We start from the raw sequence: 15,841 nt of genomic DNA, 5'->3' as shown, positions 1-15,841 counted from the left end.
TTTCCCCCTACGTGGTTGCCATGGTGATTACCAGTGCATCCGGGCTTGCAGCATTGCCAAAGGAGAGCAAAGGGTAAACCGCCACAGGCTCCTTCTATTCTACTTCGTATGCAGAGGCACGGAGGCACAGAGTTTTAAGTGTGCATGCGTGGCTAGGGCTTTATTATTATAGATGTAGTCCCAACAAGGATCCTAGTTTTGGCGTAATCAAGATGCCTTCCTCAGGGGACATGAACGCCCTGAAAAGCGGAGCCACATGTAGTGGCAGGCATATGCTCTGAACGTTAATATACCTATACGTGGCTCCGCTTTTCAGCGCATTCATGTCCCCTGAAGAAGGCGTCTTGATTATACCGAAACTAGGATCCTTGTTGGGACTACATTTATGAATAAAGATCTTCTCATTGGTTGAATTGATTTTATACTGACCATCATATAATGCTCTTCCATACTAAGTCCCCTCCGGTGGTATAATGTACAGCCTCCACTGCAATGCAAGGTCCCACTGTACTATGTACTATGTCTGACCATGCAATGTTTCGTCATACATTTTACCACATTTTGTCATTCTGTCACCATTTCTGTTACACTTTACTATACTATACGTCATATCTTCCACACTATATTTGCCATACTATGTCTACCATGCTACGATTTCTCATGCTATGTCTGCTATACAATGTTTGTCGATCCATTTCTACCTTGCTAGGTTTCCTCATGCTATGTGTCATACTGTCATGTCATACTAGGTTAGGGTTACCAGATTTTCCAAACAGAAAATCCAGACCCATGGCCCATTTTTTTGGCCCAAAAATCTCATCCTATATTCAAGTATATACAGTAATAGACGTATACAGACAGAATACAAAGACATGACACACAGTTAAACAAAAAGAAAAAGGGGAGAACTACAATAAAGTAAAGAAAAAGAAACATTTGAGGGATAAAACAATAGAACCATAAGGGGGAAAACCTCCTTTGCAACGGTATATCAAAAATAAAGAAACTTGATACAGCAAACCTGCGGCCCACAAAATTTGGAATGCGTCTGGCGTTTTTCGATCTGGTGCGAAGAACATGGAGCATTATCTGCTGCATTTGAAATTCTGAGGGGGACTCAAATAGGTCTATCTGCGGAGTACCGAATTGACTAAACAGGTCTTGAGTAATTGTGATGTTCAAGGACTACTCGAGACATCTGGGTTTTACTTCCATTGAATGCAATGGAAGCAAAACCTGGATATCTCGATCCATCCTCCTTTTTCTGGAGCCACATGGTAGCCCTAGTTCCAGTCTCCTTTCCACCTTCCTTTTGTGATTTTTTTCTTAAATTATTTTTTCAGCATACCCTTTCCATTTCTCTCTTCTAAAACTGCTCGGCCATTATTCACTCCAGAAGTCTTGCATATTTTGCAATCATCAAGCTCGGAAGCCACAAAATGGGCCTATTCCTATAAATAGCGCTGTTATGAAGAATGGTGCATTCGACACCGATTTTCACCAACTGCTTCAATGCTGGCTCTTTTTCTTATTCTCATCCCCCCTCACTCGATGCTCTTCCTCCCTCTAACTGACCCACTAGAGGTACTGCTCTCTCAGAGAGTATCCCCCTCCTTCCATCAGCAGTAGGAGAAACCTTAATAGGATGCCATCTCTTGCTATCATGGGACCAGTCGTCTCACCATAAATCTCACAGCTCTTTTTATGAGACTGGTCCTTTGTGATCCCTCAGTGGGAGTACAGGAGAAGACCCATGAAATTGGGGGTTTTCAGCTGAATGTGAGAGACGTGAAGGGTACTGTATATCCAATGCCCCATATAGAGCTTCTTTGTAAGTTTTTATAGTAACTGATACTGTTTCTGAGTCAGCAGTGAAACAAAACTGACAGAGGCGAAGCTGAATGAGGGCAAGGCTGCTTAGCAAATTCTAATGCCAGAGGCAGTTTTCTATGTTTGCTGCAGATAAATTGAGGTCTATCAGGTAGGCAGCCTGTCTGCTTCAAACCTCTCAATTACTGCCATGGAGGTCAAACTTCTGCCGAAGCGTAAAGGGGATGGGACTTGATATACTGCTTTTTCTGTGTGGTTTACACAATCAAAGTAGTTTACATGGGGCAATGAAGTGTTAAGTAACTTGCCCAAAAGATCAAGTCTGGGCACTCTCATGAGATCTTGGTGCCTCAGAGACTAATTCTTTTCCCCCTCTGCCTGCATAATTTCATGCAGAAAGACATGCAAAGTCCCCGGGGCCCATAATGAGCGAATAATATCTATGACATAATTTTTTTTATGCATGGGTTTATCTTTCCATGACTATGTCTCCCTCATTTTCTCTCAGTGTTGTTCTCTGGTTGTGTGGCTTTTCAGACAAATCTCCTAGTGATCCAGTTTCTAGAGATTTTTATTCACATACATCCCAATGCAGTCCCATTTCTTCCACTTTTAAATCAAAACTGCCGCTATCAAAATGCATCAAGTGGGGAGTAAAAATGCCCCAACTAGTTTATAATGTACTCCCAGCAGCCAAGTTATCTTGCCTTACTACTTCTGACTACCAGAGGGCACTCTTCTACCAGAGTCAGCTTCTTCTCCATAAATCACTTTCACCTCTCACTGATCTCAAGCTTTGAAAGCTGAACCCGTAGAATAACTGAAAGATGTATTTGCCTCTAGTTAGTCTTCCCTTAAACTGAATATCATACTAAGTAAAGATTGAAAACTGCACTGTGATAATAACCATTATCTGTAAAACAGTAACTCTTGGTACAGAGATGCCAAGTCTCACTCACAGTGTTAAGAACATAAGAAGTTTCAGGGTCCTATCTATCAGTACACCCAGGTCCTTTTCTTGTTCACTCTTACCCAGAGTTGCACCTGACATTCTGTAATCATATTCCTTATTTTTTCTGCCTAAATGCATTACTTTGCATTTCTCCACATTAAACTTCATCTACCATATGGCTACAGAAAAATCTGACTATCTTAATCTGTCCTCTTTTTTTCTGGAGCCATATGATAAGGGTTACCAGACGTCTGGGGAAACCCAGACATATACCCTTTTTAGAGGACAGACGGGCTCCCAGATGGACTTTCCAAAACCCGTCATTTGTCCAAGTTTTGGAAAGCCCCTACAACAATGGTCTCAAACTATTTTGAGGTCAGTATGTTTATCATAATCACAAAAGTAAAATAACAGAGTTTCTTGATCAAATGTCTCTTTAGCTATAAACTACAATATTATTATTAAGACTTAGCCAAAAGGAAAGATTTATAAACTATAAAGAGTTTTATCTCATGCATAATTATCATTTCTTTAATAAGACATTAACTATTTTTTCTGAGGCCCTCCAAGTACCTACAAATCCAAAATGTGGCCCTGCGAAGGGTTTGGGTTTGAATTTGAGATCACTGCCCTATAAGCTCCGGCCACATCTGGAGAGCCTCTGAGCATACGCAGATAATATCTCATGCATCCGCGCATGCTCCAGGCCTTCCAGATGTGGCTGGAGCTCGTCACAAAGAGAGAGAGCTTTCTGGGGACAGCGCTGGAGGGTGGGACAGGGTGGAGCTAGAGGCAGAACCAGGCGGGGCTCGAGCCAGAATTTGGTAACCCTTCTCTTAGCATTGTGGAGCCCTGCAGACAAGTTCATTAGGCTCTCTGCCCCCACCTCCCCTGTTGACAAGATTTTTAAAAAAATTAATGTTTTATTTATGAAATTTCAAAGAAAGATAAATCAAGCAAAAATTGTACAGAAAAAGTAATTCAAATAAGAATAATGATATCATAAGAAACCCAATATATAGCAATGAAAATATTCAGAAATTGTTCACTTCCAGTACATTACATTACATTACATTAGTGATTTCTATTCCGCCTGTGCCTTGCGGTTCTAGGCGGATTACAGTTAAAAGAGATCAGGACATTACCGAGAGAATTACATAACAACGATACAAGTAAATTACATGGTGGTGTAGAATTACAAGTTAGAAGATATCTGGATTTATCTATAGAATAACTTAGCAGGGTTCAAGTAGTTACAGGGTATATAGTGGGGAAAACAATATAGGTAACAATTAGGAATGTTAAAAAGTAGCAGAAACTAGCTCATCTGCTGCACTTTTTATAATCAATTTAAACAAATGGCACTCAATTTTAATATATAAATGTTCTTGTGAGGATCACCAAACTCTCACCTAGATATATATCAAGCTCAACATATACCTCAAATTCCTCACCTCTAATGTATAATCCCTAGCTCTTCAGAGCTTCTCCCTCTGTATTCGCGGTTTCTGCACTCGCGGTTTCACATAATCGTGATTTTTTTGACAGGTGACTCCGCCCCCCCAAAATTACATCATGATTAAAGTTCCTTTCCTTTTGCTGTAATGTAAAAAAACTTCAACTTTTACCAATAATCACTCTGCTTCCATGATTTCTCCTACAAAATCAAAGTTTCAAAACTTTCACCCTGAAAATCGCTGGTTCACATCGTGCACAGGGAAAAACGCTGCTTCCCAGCATCCATAGAGTGAAATGCTGCTTCCCAGCATGCATAGAGAAGACCCACTTCCACTGCCTGAGGAGGCCCCTTATCCTCTTCATCTGCTCCTCCTGCAGTGCTTGTACTGAACGATGAGGATGAAGACACTGCCTAATTACTGTACAGTACTGTACAGGTATTCCAGTATTGCACTTTAAGTACAGTATTGAACATTTCTTTTTTTTCCTTGTTGGGAAAGCAGTACTGTACTGAACATTTTTATTTACCCTGAGATTATTACAGTACTTGTATTGTTCAATAAATATTGTTACAGTATTCAATAAATACAGTCAATATATACAGTACTGTATCGTTATTCCACCAACATTGTGAATATTTACTGTAGTACTGTAGTTGTAGTCCTTTCCATAAACCGCGAATATGAATTGTTATTTGTTAATCGCGGTTTTAGTAACAAAACTGCTATCTTTTACAAAAAAACCACGATTAACAAATACAATTCATATTTGCGGTTTTTCCATATTCATGGCTATAGCTGGAATGTATCCCCCACGAATATGGAGGGAGAAGTGTACCACCTGGGCTCAAAAGCTTTCACAGCCCTAGACTTTATGTATTACCTCCTCACTGGAGCCGTTATCAATTTTTACTCACAAACTTTATTTGTACATTTTTATTTAACAACCCTTATAGCATATTTCAAGGATACTTAGAGGGGCATAATCGAAAGGGACGTCTAAGTCCGTTTATGTCCAACTTGCAAGTCGTCCAAAGTAAAAAACAGCCTAGGACACATTTTTGAAAAATACATCCAAAATTTTTTTACTTTCGAAAATCGTCTAATTATACATCCTGCCATTCTGATCGTCCAAGTCACTAAAGCGTCCATCTTTATACCACATTTCCGTCCAACTTTTCGTCCAAGTCCAAAATGCCTAGAACAAGCCCTGTTGGTCATGGGAGGGGTCTGCAAAGTGATGGACTGAACACCCAGACATGCCACTTAAATAGTGGGGTACCTTACAGGGCACTGTTGTGAACTGCACAAAAAGGGTTCCATGTCTTCTCCCCACTACAGCTCCCTTATAGGTCATGGTGAGCCCCCAAACCACCTCCAGAATCCCCTAGACCCATTTATCTACCACCCCTTATAGCTGCAGGAGCCACTTATGTGCCAGTACAAAAGGGTTTGGGGGGTGTTTAAGAGAGTGCACGTTTCAGTATCAATGCAGTGATTATAGGGGCTTATGGGCATGGGTCCTCCTCTCCATGAGTCCCTAACCCACCCCCAAAACGACTTAAGCTGCCTCTGTGCTGGTTGACTAGGCTTTCCTATGCCAGGCGGCCAGGTGACGATGGTCTGAAGGCTGAAATTTAAAGGTGTGATTAATATTTTATGGAGGTGGGGGAGGGTCGGGGATCACTAGGGTAGTGTGTGGGGGTCTTTTTTATGTATTTGCAGTGCTTATCTGGTGACTTTAGGTGGGTTTTTGTGACTTAGACCATGTTTTACATGGTCTAAGTCACAACGTCCAAGTTCCGTCGATCATGGGCTGTATAACTTTCGGTTATACATGCTGTACGACTAAGTTTAAGCTGGCCCACGTCCTGCCCAACTCCCGCTCTCGACACTCTTCCCGAAATGCCCCGTTTAACTTTGGTCATTCAGCGGCACTATGAAGGCCTAGGTCGTTTAGCAATACGTCCAAAACCCATTTTTAGTATCGGCATTTGGATGTATTTGGGAAATGTTCATCCAAGTGCCAACTTAGACTGGTTTTTGGGTATTTTTTCTCTTTCGATTAATTGTGGTCTTCTTTTGAGGGAAATAGGAGCCAACATGTTTCACCCACAGAAGGTTTTTTAAGGCTTATCATCCCTTAGCAAGCTTTACACCGACATATATGACCACTGAATGTTGACCTTGAAATATGTTAGAAGGGTTGTTAAATAAAAATTTAAAAATAAAGTTTGTGAGTAAAAATTGATAACAGCTTCAGTGAGGAGGTAGTACATAAAGCCTAGGGCTGTGAAAACTTTTGAGCTCAGGTGGTACTTCTGAGGAGCTAGGGATTATACATTAGAGGTGAGGAGTTCGAGGTATATATTGAGCTTGATATATATCTTGGTGAGCACTTTTTATAATGACATTGACAGCCCTGCTTTCCAGTCAATGCTAGTTTGATAATCAGAAGTAGGTTTAATGTACTTATGCTGTAAGATTCTTAAAATGTAGTGTGTGGGTGGTGGGCGGTTAGACATGGCAGGACGGTTGGGTAGGTCCAACTCCTCATGCCGTAAGATAGTACATTCATGGTTGTTATAAAAACAAAATAAATAAAAACAAAATAAACTGCCAGGTTATTTTGGTTGGTCAACTGCAAAGGGGAGGTTGGGAGGGGGGAGAAAATACACAACAAAAGAAGCTATATGGGGATAAAAAATCTTATTCTGTTCTTTCTGTTTCTTACATATATGATGCTAGTGATATAGTTTTTAGGAAATAGTTGGGATTTTTGTCTATGTGAACTTTTTAAATAAAAAATAATTTTACATAAGATACCTCCTCTGCTCCAGTCAAGGCCCGGAGCCAATCTCCTCTCCTGCTACTAGACAGTGGCAGTTACAGTTGCCGCCACTGTTGCTGATGCCGTATGTCCATGCCCCCACAGGCTCAATCACCACAAAAATCAAAATAGTAAAGAAGCAGGAGGACCTTGAAGCCCATTCAAAATTAGCTCCCAAAGACACTGGTTGGTCCTGCAGTTCCCACCTACTTTGAGCGTGCATCTCTCTCACAAGTTCTCTACATGCAGTTTAAAGGGATGGGAGTGCAAAAGCCAGCACCCATACACTCCACCTTTAAAAAAAAAACCTAAAAACAAAATCTTGGGGAATTTTATACTTTCACTACCTCTCCTTTATTCATGTCTGCGCCATAGTCAAACATACTACAGAAATGCGTTCTAGACCAAATTCTATATTTGGCGCAGAAAACCTAATCTAAAGTTAGACGCGGTGTATAGAATATAAATAGCAGCTTGCCTCACGATTAAAATTTATGACAACTAAAACATGGTTTAAAAGGCCAACACCTAACTTAGGTACAGATTAGGTATATTCTATAACAGTGTCCGTAACATTTAGGAATGCCCACAACCGGTCCAAGCCCCTTCACTGGCTGTGCCCCCTTTTAAGATCCACGGGTTAGAATTTACATACACCACTTTACAGAATATGTTTAGAAAGTCACGTGTATAAATTCAAATTAAGTCCTTAATTTGTCTTGTTGATATGTCCTTGTAAGTCTTCCCCTTGTTTTTAACATTGTAAAACGTTTAGAATTCATGATAGGCATTTCAACAAATTTTAATGAAACTTGATTGCAAATTATCAGCATGGATTAGCTTGTTAAACAATTAAGTTGTGCACACAAGTTTAGTTACAATATATAGAATCCAGGGGTCTGCATTTAAAAATGCACCTTCCCGTGTGTACAACCATCCATCTTTAGTTCTGCTCCCTCTCTATGCAGCTGGAGAAACCTCTATTTTCTGATTATTCTCTCTTCTGAGAAATGATAACTTTATATCCTAAGTACCTTAGGAGATGAACAGCACCCGTGGCCTATGGAAGATAGCAGACAAACACAACAAGTTCAGTATGTTGGCTTAGGTGGCTGGGCACAACAGCTGGTGTTTACACAGCTATGGAAGAGGTTTCGACTGCAGGCCAACGAGGCAAATGCTCATAGAATTCCTATGAGCGTCAGAGCATTTACCTCACCGGCCTGCGATAGAAACCTCTACCGTGGCTTTGGAAAAGGAGCCCTTCATTTATTGTTTTTCTGTATTTTCATACGGGATTTCTTTATTCGTAAATCCTATTGAAAATTAAATAATAAAATAACAGTCACCAATGTAGGCATGGCCTATCGTTCTGCAGCACTTAAGCGTTAAATTTTTAATAAAAAATTATACTAAAATATACTTTATTGACAAATCCAGACAGAGCTACAACAACACACGTACTTGCAGGGCAAGTCTATGATTGTTCCAAGAAGGCAAGCGTTCTGCAAGACCCAAGATGGCAAAAAAACAAACAGCAAACCAAGAGCAGAATGTCCATCACCAAGACTTATTCACCACAAGATAAATAAAATACTAAAAAGCTTGACCTGGCCATGTTTTCCCCCCCTCATAAGGGCTGTATCAGGGGCATGAAAAAACCCCAAGTGATATAATCCTGTAGCATCACCTACTTGGAGCTGCTTTTTACCTTTAAAAAGGTGAAACATGACCATCTGAATGAATAAATCTTGGTGATGAATATTCTACGTGTGATTTGCTTTTGCCAGTTCTATAAATGGGCACATGCAGTTACATGGATCTTGTGCATAAGTGACACCTTTATTGGTACTAATGCAGGCATATGCAGTAGTCATTACTCCATAAGGTGGCGCATAAGTGCTAGAGTGTGAATCTGCAAGGGGGATGTACACATGGGTGGGACATGGTAATATTACCATGCAACCTGTACAACTTAGAGAATACCATCAGTTCCACCTGTTACATGGTGCACTTAGGTATGCCAGCCATTGACCTGGCTTAAGTGGTCATGCCTAAAATGGCTTTGCACTAGTATCCTACAAGTGGTTCAGGCGCACCCAGCTACAGTTATATAGGGTGGACCACAGAAAAGTAGCCCGCCTCTAATACCGGGGATTGTGGAAGGCTACTTGTGAAGCGGACCAATTAAGGAAATGCAAGAAGCCTTTGTCATCAAGCACCATCTGTTGTAACTTATGGGTAAATGGGGGGGGGGGGGGGGAAATCCACTTGCTCGTTCATATTGTCATCTTGCCAGAGGCGGGTTACTTTTCCGTGGCCCATGCTGTAGAACTGGCGATCACTATTGTGGTGCCCAATTATAGAATTACCTTCTTAATACAAAGGATAGACTTCAGCAACAGTCATGGGGTGAGATGTTAGGGGATGACAGGGAATGTTATAGGGGGTATCTCTGTGCAAGCACAGTGAAGTCTCTCTCTGTTCGGTGCAACCAGTCTTGGTAGTGTCGGCAGATGCTCCAGCCTTTGAGTTTTTTAATGAAGTCTGGGGAGGCTTCAAAGGCAGGTGGAGGTGATACTAGTGGCACGAGGAAGCAGAGAGTCTTCATCAGTGATGCTACATTGCTTCTCAGTCCCAGGGCCTGTTTGGCTGATTTCTCTAGCAGAGCCAGCAGGTCAAAGGCATTGGGATTCAGATCCTCCTGCCAGCACTTCACCTCAGACAGGAAATCTGTGAGGATGGTATATGCCACGTAGTTTTGCCGCAGACGCTCAGCATCACTCAGGGACAGCCAGGCTTCCTGAGAGAGGTCTGGAGAAGGGAGGCCTGGGAAGTCCATCAGTTCTGGATGGAAGTCGGGCTGCCCAAAAGGGTCCCCTTGGTGCTTCAGCTGTGATTTAAAAAAAAGTTTAGAATCACAATTACCAATCCAACAGTACCATAGTTATTTGTAGTTTAATAGGGTATTTCATCTTAAAGTAAGTGGGGGGAGGGTTTTTACTAAATATAATCAGGGCTGTCTTAATGATTAGACATAGAGGCACATTACCTAGGAAGGTGGCTTTTGATGAGCACCAAAAAGCAGCTGAAGTGACAGCAAAATGACAGAACAATGGTCTTTACTAATGTTGAAGTCAAAACATTTTGTAACCACTGAGGCTAAGAGAGATTCAACATCTCTTTTCATGACACTGCTGGCTGGCTATGTGCCAATGAGATCCTATCTCCAGCAGTCTCTCTCTCTCAACTCTACCCTCTGCTACTGTTTGCCATCACCATGTCCCACCAATTGCTCTTTCAAACCACATCCAGCCCCAACTTTGCCACTAATCTCCCACTCTCTCAAACCCTCCTTCTCTTGCCCCCAGTCTCTCTTTTTTTTCTCTCTCTCTCTCAATCTTCCTCCTTTGCCACCCGACTCTCTCTCTCAACCCACCAATAGAATTTCAGACTCCTGTTTCCCCATTATTATAGGCAGGTTCTTGTAGGACAAGCTGAATAATCATTCTCCTGGTTATCAGTGATATCACATTTCAGTAACATGACACTGTTAGAGGAGCCTGCACAATGCCATGTGCAAAAATCAGGGCTGCTTTAACCAGCTATGGGCAACCTCCAAGCCAGTGGTCTACTCTCCTCCCCCCACTGCTAGCCAAATCATTACCCACTAAGAAATGGCAGCAGAAAGACATGGAGCTCTGCCTGTCCTGCCCCTCAAACAGTCTACATACGATGGACAGAACTGTTAGTGGCTTTGGACTTTTATGATCTGCCCTATAGTGTTGTTTACTGAAGAACTGGAAAAAGAGAGTAACAATAAAGAAGCTCTAGAACATATTTACCCTTCTTTACCGTGTTTTACACTTCCATGCTTACCACGAACCTTATGAGCATTTCTCCCTCTTACTTTTGGTCTCACGGCGCACATATTAGTTGCATGCAATTAGTGTTGAGCATCAGGGAGCTATTTTTCTGTGATGTCCCTGTGCTATTCCTGGGCACTGTTTGCTATATTGCCAGAGTTCTGAGTATTGGTCCATTAGAGTGGCAAAAAAATTGGGTCAGTTGGCAATCAAACTCAGGGAGCAAATGTGCAAGATTGGTCCCCTTACATGTGTGAGTTGGAGAAGGGGCCTGAATGTGTGCGACTTGATAAGTTTGCAGCAGAAAGAAAAAATGACCTACACCCAGGTCCCACGCCAGTAAATATTATCAGAGCTAGCTAAGGAATGCAACCAAGGAAGAAGGAAATACTGTGTCCTACTGGATTTCTGTAAAATGTACAAGATAAAAATCTTGTAATACAGAATGATACTTTTCTAAGAAAGTGTACACAACCCTTTCATTAAATGATTATCAGGTATTGCCTCTGTATACACAAATAACAGGAAGGACAAGGTGGAGTGCTAGTTGCACAGAAAGTACCTGTCCTCTGCCCTTCCAGCAAGGCAAATAAGCACATTGGGTCTCCTATCATAACAAATACATTTTAAAACTTCCACAATTGAGGCCCCACCTCATTCTAACTGCAATAGAAAATTGGCAGAAGACAAAGCCGCTTGTATGAAGCATTATTCCTAGACTTCTGGAGCACTAAGCACAGTGGGATTGGACATAACAGACAGGCCTCTGTTCCTAGTGGAGGCTCTGTTCCCCTCATATTCTTTTCTCCCGCAACTGACTTACCAATGCCAGGGTAACAATTTGCTTTGGGATCCATTGAATCAGCCCATGTACGAGGCCCCTCTTCAAAATCTGGGTCTTGGCACATGCCTTAAACTGCCCTGCTTTTATCTGGTTCTTGCAAGAGGCAGCAGGAAATTTTACTGCCTTAACTTGAGGATCCCGATGCACAATGGGTGGTGGTTGCAGCAGGGTTTATATACCTGATAATCTCAGGGCAGCTGTCATTCCTGCTGGGGTTAGATGCAAGTACTCTCAGCCTCCACTCTTTTTATCCCTTTTCTGTTAGTGCTGCTTGGCATGTTGCAGCCAAAGTACCCAAGTCAGGGCTATACAGAAATGCCAAGTTACCATGCTCCAGGCTGGAAACTTTTTGGCTAGGCCTAGTTTTGAACTAACATCTTAAAACAATGTGGTAGTTGTAGTGCCTGATCCTACCCATTGAAATCAGTGTAGCGAGTCCCATAATGCACCAGGATTAGATGGCCAGAACTCCAGGCCTACTCCAAATCTATGACCTGAAAGTGGATAACTTGGCATCTCTGGCAATATAATTTAATAGAAAACTGAAATAGCAGCTGTGGTGTTGATCCAAAATCATGTTCTGTGATGTTTCTGGGTCCCCCTTGCAATCCCATCCTCTGATTCACAAATCATTTTGGGGCGAAATTATTTGCAACCCATTCGCACAAGGCTAGAGATCAAACTGTTATACATTCCAACTCATAAGAATAGCCTTACTGGGTCAGATCAGTGGTCCATCAAGCCCAGTAGCCCATCCTCACAGTGGCCAATCCAGGTCACCAGTACCTGACAAAAACCCAAAGAGTAGCAACATTCCATGCTACCGATTCAGGGCAAGCAGTTGCCTCCCCCATGTCCCCCTCAACAACAGACCATGGACTTCTCCTCCAGAAAACCACCCAAACCTTTCCTAAAACTATTAAGAAAGGCAAATAGAAATTTATGACCCATGGACAGCAATTTACAAACCTCCACTTCATAAGAAAAACACTCCGACTATAGAACACTACTAAACATGATCAAAATGGTTACTTTGGCACTTTACTCTGTGCTAGTCTTGGCAACTAGTTCCATTTCTTTTCATGGCATTCAGAGCTACCAAGTGAACCAGTTCCAGGAGGAGACTTTTCGGCCAGTCCTGGTTTCAAACTCATCCCAAAAGCAGTGAGGGATTTCAGTGGGATCCTGTTCAATGAAATCAGTGCTGCAAGTCCCATAATGCACCAGGACAGGTGGTCAGAAATCCAAGTGTGTCCTAAAATCTCCAGCCTAAAACTGGATAACTTTGTAGATCTAGGCCATGTTGTTGGATTTAGTACAATCCCATCAGAAAGGTCTCTTACAGCCATTTTCTCCTACAGCCATGTATTGACCAGAGTAGGGGGCATTGATTAATTGTGTGACACAGCTGAGTTAGTCGTGCCTTTGGCTGGACTCCTTTGTTGCATAGCGCCGGGGGGGGGGGGGAGGAATAGGAATAGATCCAGAAAAAGTAATACTGTTATTGGCCCCACAATTACAACTGCAATGTATAGTGCTTGTTGGCTCTAGTACAATTATGTTATTGACAGCTCCATGTTTTGTGAATAACATGACAGCCAAATATTATCACTAATATTACATTACATTAGTGATTTCTATTCCGCCATTACCTTGCGGTTCAAGGCAGATTACATAAGAATTGTCATGGTATTACGAAATATATAAGGCGGATTACATAAGGATTGTCATGAAATTAGGTAATTTTAACATTTTAGATTTGCTAAGGAGTAGATAGTATTGTAGGTGAAGCTTGGGACGAATCTGGTTGTGTTAAATAGGTTTTATGTATTTTTTGAAGAGTTTGGTTTTTGTTTCTTTTCTGAAGGTTTTGTAATCTGTGGTCAAAGACAGCATGTTAGTGAGTTGTCTGTCTAGTTTTGCTGTTCTGGTGGCCAGTAGATTGTCATATAGTTTTCTTTGTTTGACATTTTTGGTTGGCGGGTGTGTGAATAATGTGCAGCTTGCTTGGGCTGGCACCCCACCCCAGTTTCTGCAGGAGAGGGGTTGGCCTAGGCTGGGACACAGGGGTCATAGCTGCCTATTTTATAAGCCACTTACGTATTTCTGCAGGAGCTCCTGAGAGTTAGCAGTGAGCAGCAGCACCTGCTTACAGATCTGCTCAATCTTCCTTGCTGCTTCCTGGGACTGTGCAGAGGACAACCGTGTTGGACGACTCCCTGACGGACAGAAAAAAAAAAAATGAGAATGAGAAACATTGGGCAGGCTGACTACTCACAAAGCAACAGGGGGCCCCAAGCCTTTAATAGAAAAGCAATGAAAGTGGAAAGTAGAAAAATAAAACCTAAGTACAGCAAAAGAAATGGAGCCTCAAGGGAGATTAAGAACCCTACTGACCACTGATTTCAGTTTATTTGTATTCGGAATTAGCTCCCACCTGTCCATTGGTAGAGCAGGTATTTCCCCATCCACAGAGGTCTAACAATCTGAGCATTAGATTTACTGAGTTATCTGCACTATTTATCACAGATATTGGAATCCATTTATTAACAGCAGATATGAATGGAAATGATCCAACCTCTCCTGGAGGAACTCTGGCCAGTCAGGTTTTCATAAGAACATAAAGAGTTGCCATACTAGAACAGACTAAAGGTCCATCAAGCCCAATATCTAGTTTCCAACAGTGGCCAACCCAGGTCACAAACACCTAGCAAGAGCCAAAGGCTATCCCACAATGAAATATGCAAATATCGCTTATGCATAGGAGATGGCAGTGCATGCAAATCCCTCTCTCTCAAATGCATATTCATTATGGATATCCTGAAATTAGAGAATGACACAGGGACAAATTTGCCCCTATCCCCACAGAATCTACCTCCCCATGTGTTCCAGCCCGGTCACTGCCCCTGTCCTGAAAGCTCTGTCCTCATCAGCACAAGCCTCAAACACTTTAAAATCATAAATGTTCGAGGCTTGTGAAGATGAGGAAGGAGTTTGCAGGGACGGGACAAGGGTGGGGACAAATTTGTCCCCATGTCATTTTTTTACCTAAAATCCTAACTGGCCAGGTGGTCCCTGAAGACTGGGTTGAAAACCATTGCTCTAGGCTACTGAGTTCAAAGAAGCGTGGGATGAACACAGAAGATTTAGAATCAGAAAATAATATTAAATATTGAACTAGGCCAGTTACTGGGCAGACTTGCACGGTCTGTGTCTGTGTATGGCCGTTTGGAGGAGGATGGGCAGGGGAGGGCTTCAATGGCTGGGAGGGTGTAGATGGGCTGGAGTAAGTCTTAACAGAGATTTCGGCAGTTGGAACCCAAGCACAGTACCGGGTAAAGCTTTGGATTCTCGCCCAGAAATAGCTAAGAAGAAAAAAAAAAAATTTTAAATTGAATCAGGTTGGGCAGACTGGATGGACCATTCGGGTCTTTATCTGCCGTCATCTACTATGTTACTATGTTACTTCTCCATGCTAATGATGGGCATGAGTACTGGTATTGAAAGATTGGCTGTTTCTCCGTCTTCAATCTCAGAAGTACACTCGCTAACAGAAAAATAAAATTTGGACTCAGGATCCCAGAATGTCCCCCTATATTTTGAAGATAGCCCCCCCAAAAATCCCCTCCCTCACAGTCTTTCCCTTTCTCCTATGTCAAACATACAAATTATCTGAATGAAAAATGTGGAGTTGATTTGCTCCTGTAAGTACATAAACATTAGATCCCTTAACGAAGTGGGACCTGCTATGGAAGGTCAACAAGACGACTGCTTAACCTCTCAACATATTGTTTCTCTACCCTATAATCAACAATTGAGGATGCATTATTGAGATCCAGAAAGCATAATAGGGGCTGTTGAGAACCCTACTTGCATAGGGACAGTTTGCTTGTCAAACTAAACAGAAAGCAAATTTTGGTCTATGACTCCAAGAGAGAAGTTGAAATCAGAATGATACGGAGACAAATTTTTCCCCTGCTCCGGAGGAACTCAATTTCCCCATCCCTGCAAGTTTTATCGTTGTCCCTGTCCTTGCCCCATTCCTGTAAGCTCTGCACAAGG

The 15,841-nt window shown here is 42.0% G+C and overlaps 1 protein-coding gene across 2 annotated transcripts in view; it reads right to left on the bottom strand.

Moving 5' to 3' along the window:
• Positions 1-7,855: 7,855 nt before the first annotated feature.
• CTF1 (cardiotrophin 1) overlaps positions 7,856-15,841 on the bottom strand; it is a 28,802-nt gene continuing 20,816 nt past the window's right edge. Inside the window, exons 2-4 of one of the 2 annotated variants that reach the window (XR_004539683.1) lie at positions 13,880-13,998; positions 9,442-9,962; positions 7,856-8,129 (exon numbers count right to left, since the gene is read on the bottom strand). Coding sequence is in view for 1 of the 2 variants with exons in the window: in XM_033947008.1 (XP_033802899.1) it covers positions 9,510-9,962; positions 13,880-13,998 (572 nt within the window). In the remaining variant the exon portion in view is untranslated. Of the gene's footprint in view, positions 9,963-13,879; positions 13,999-15,841 lie in introns of both variants that reach the window. The other variant, XM_033947008.1, reaches the window with a different exon arrangement.

This window comes from Geotrypetes seraphini, chromosome 5 (assembly GCF_902459505.1).
Source record: "Geotrypetes seraphini chromosome 5, aGeoSer1.1, whole genome shotgun sequence".
Taxonomy (NCBI): domain Eukaryota; kingdom Metazoa; phylum Chordata; class Amphibia; order Gymnophiona; family Dermophiidae; genus Geotrypetes; species Geotrypetes seraphini.
The sequence above is the reverse complement of the archived record's forward strand: the minus strand, read 5'-3'. Positions and strand labels throughout refer to the sequence as shown.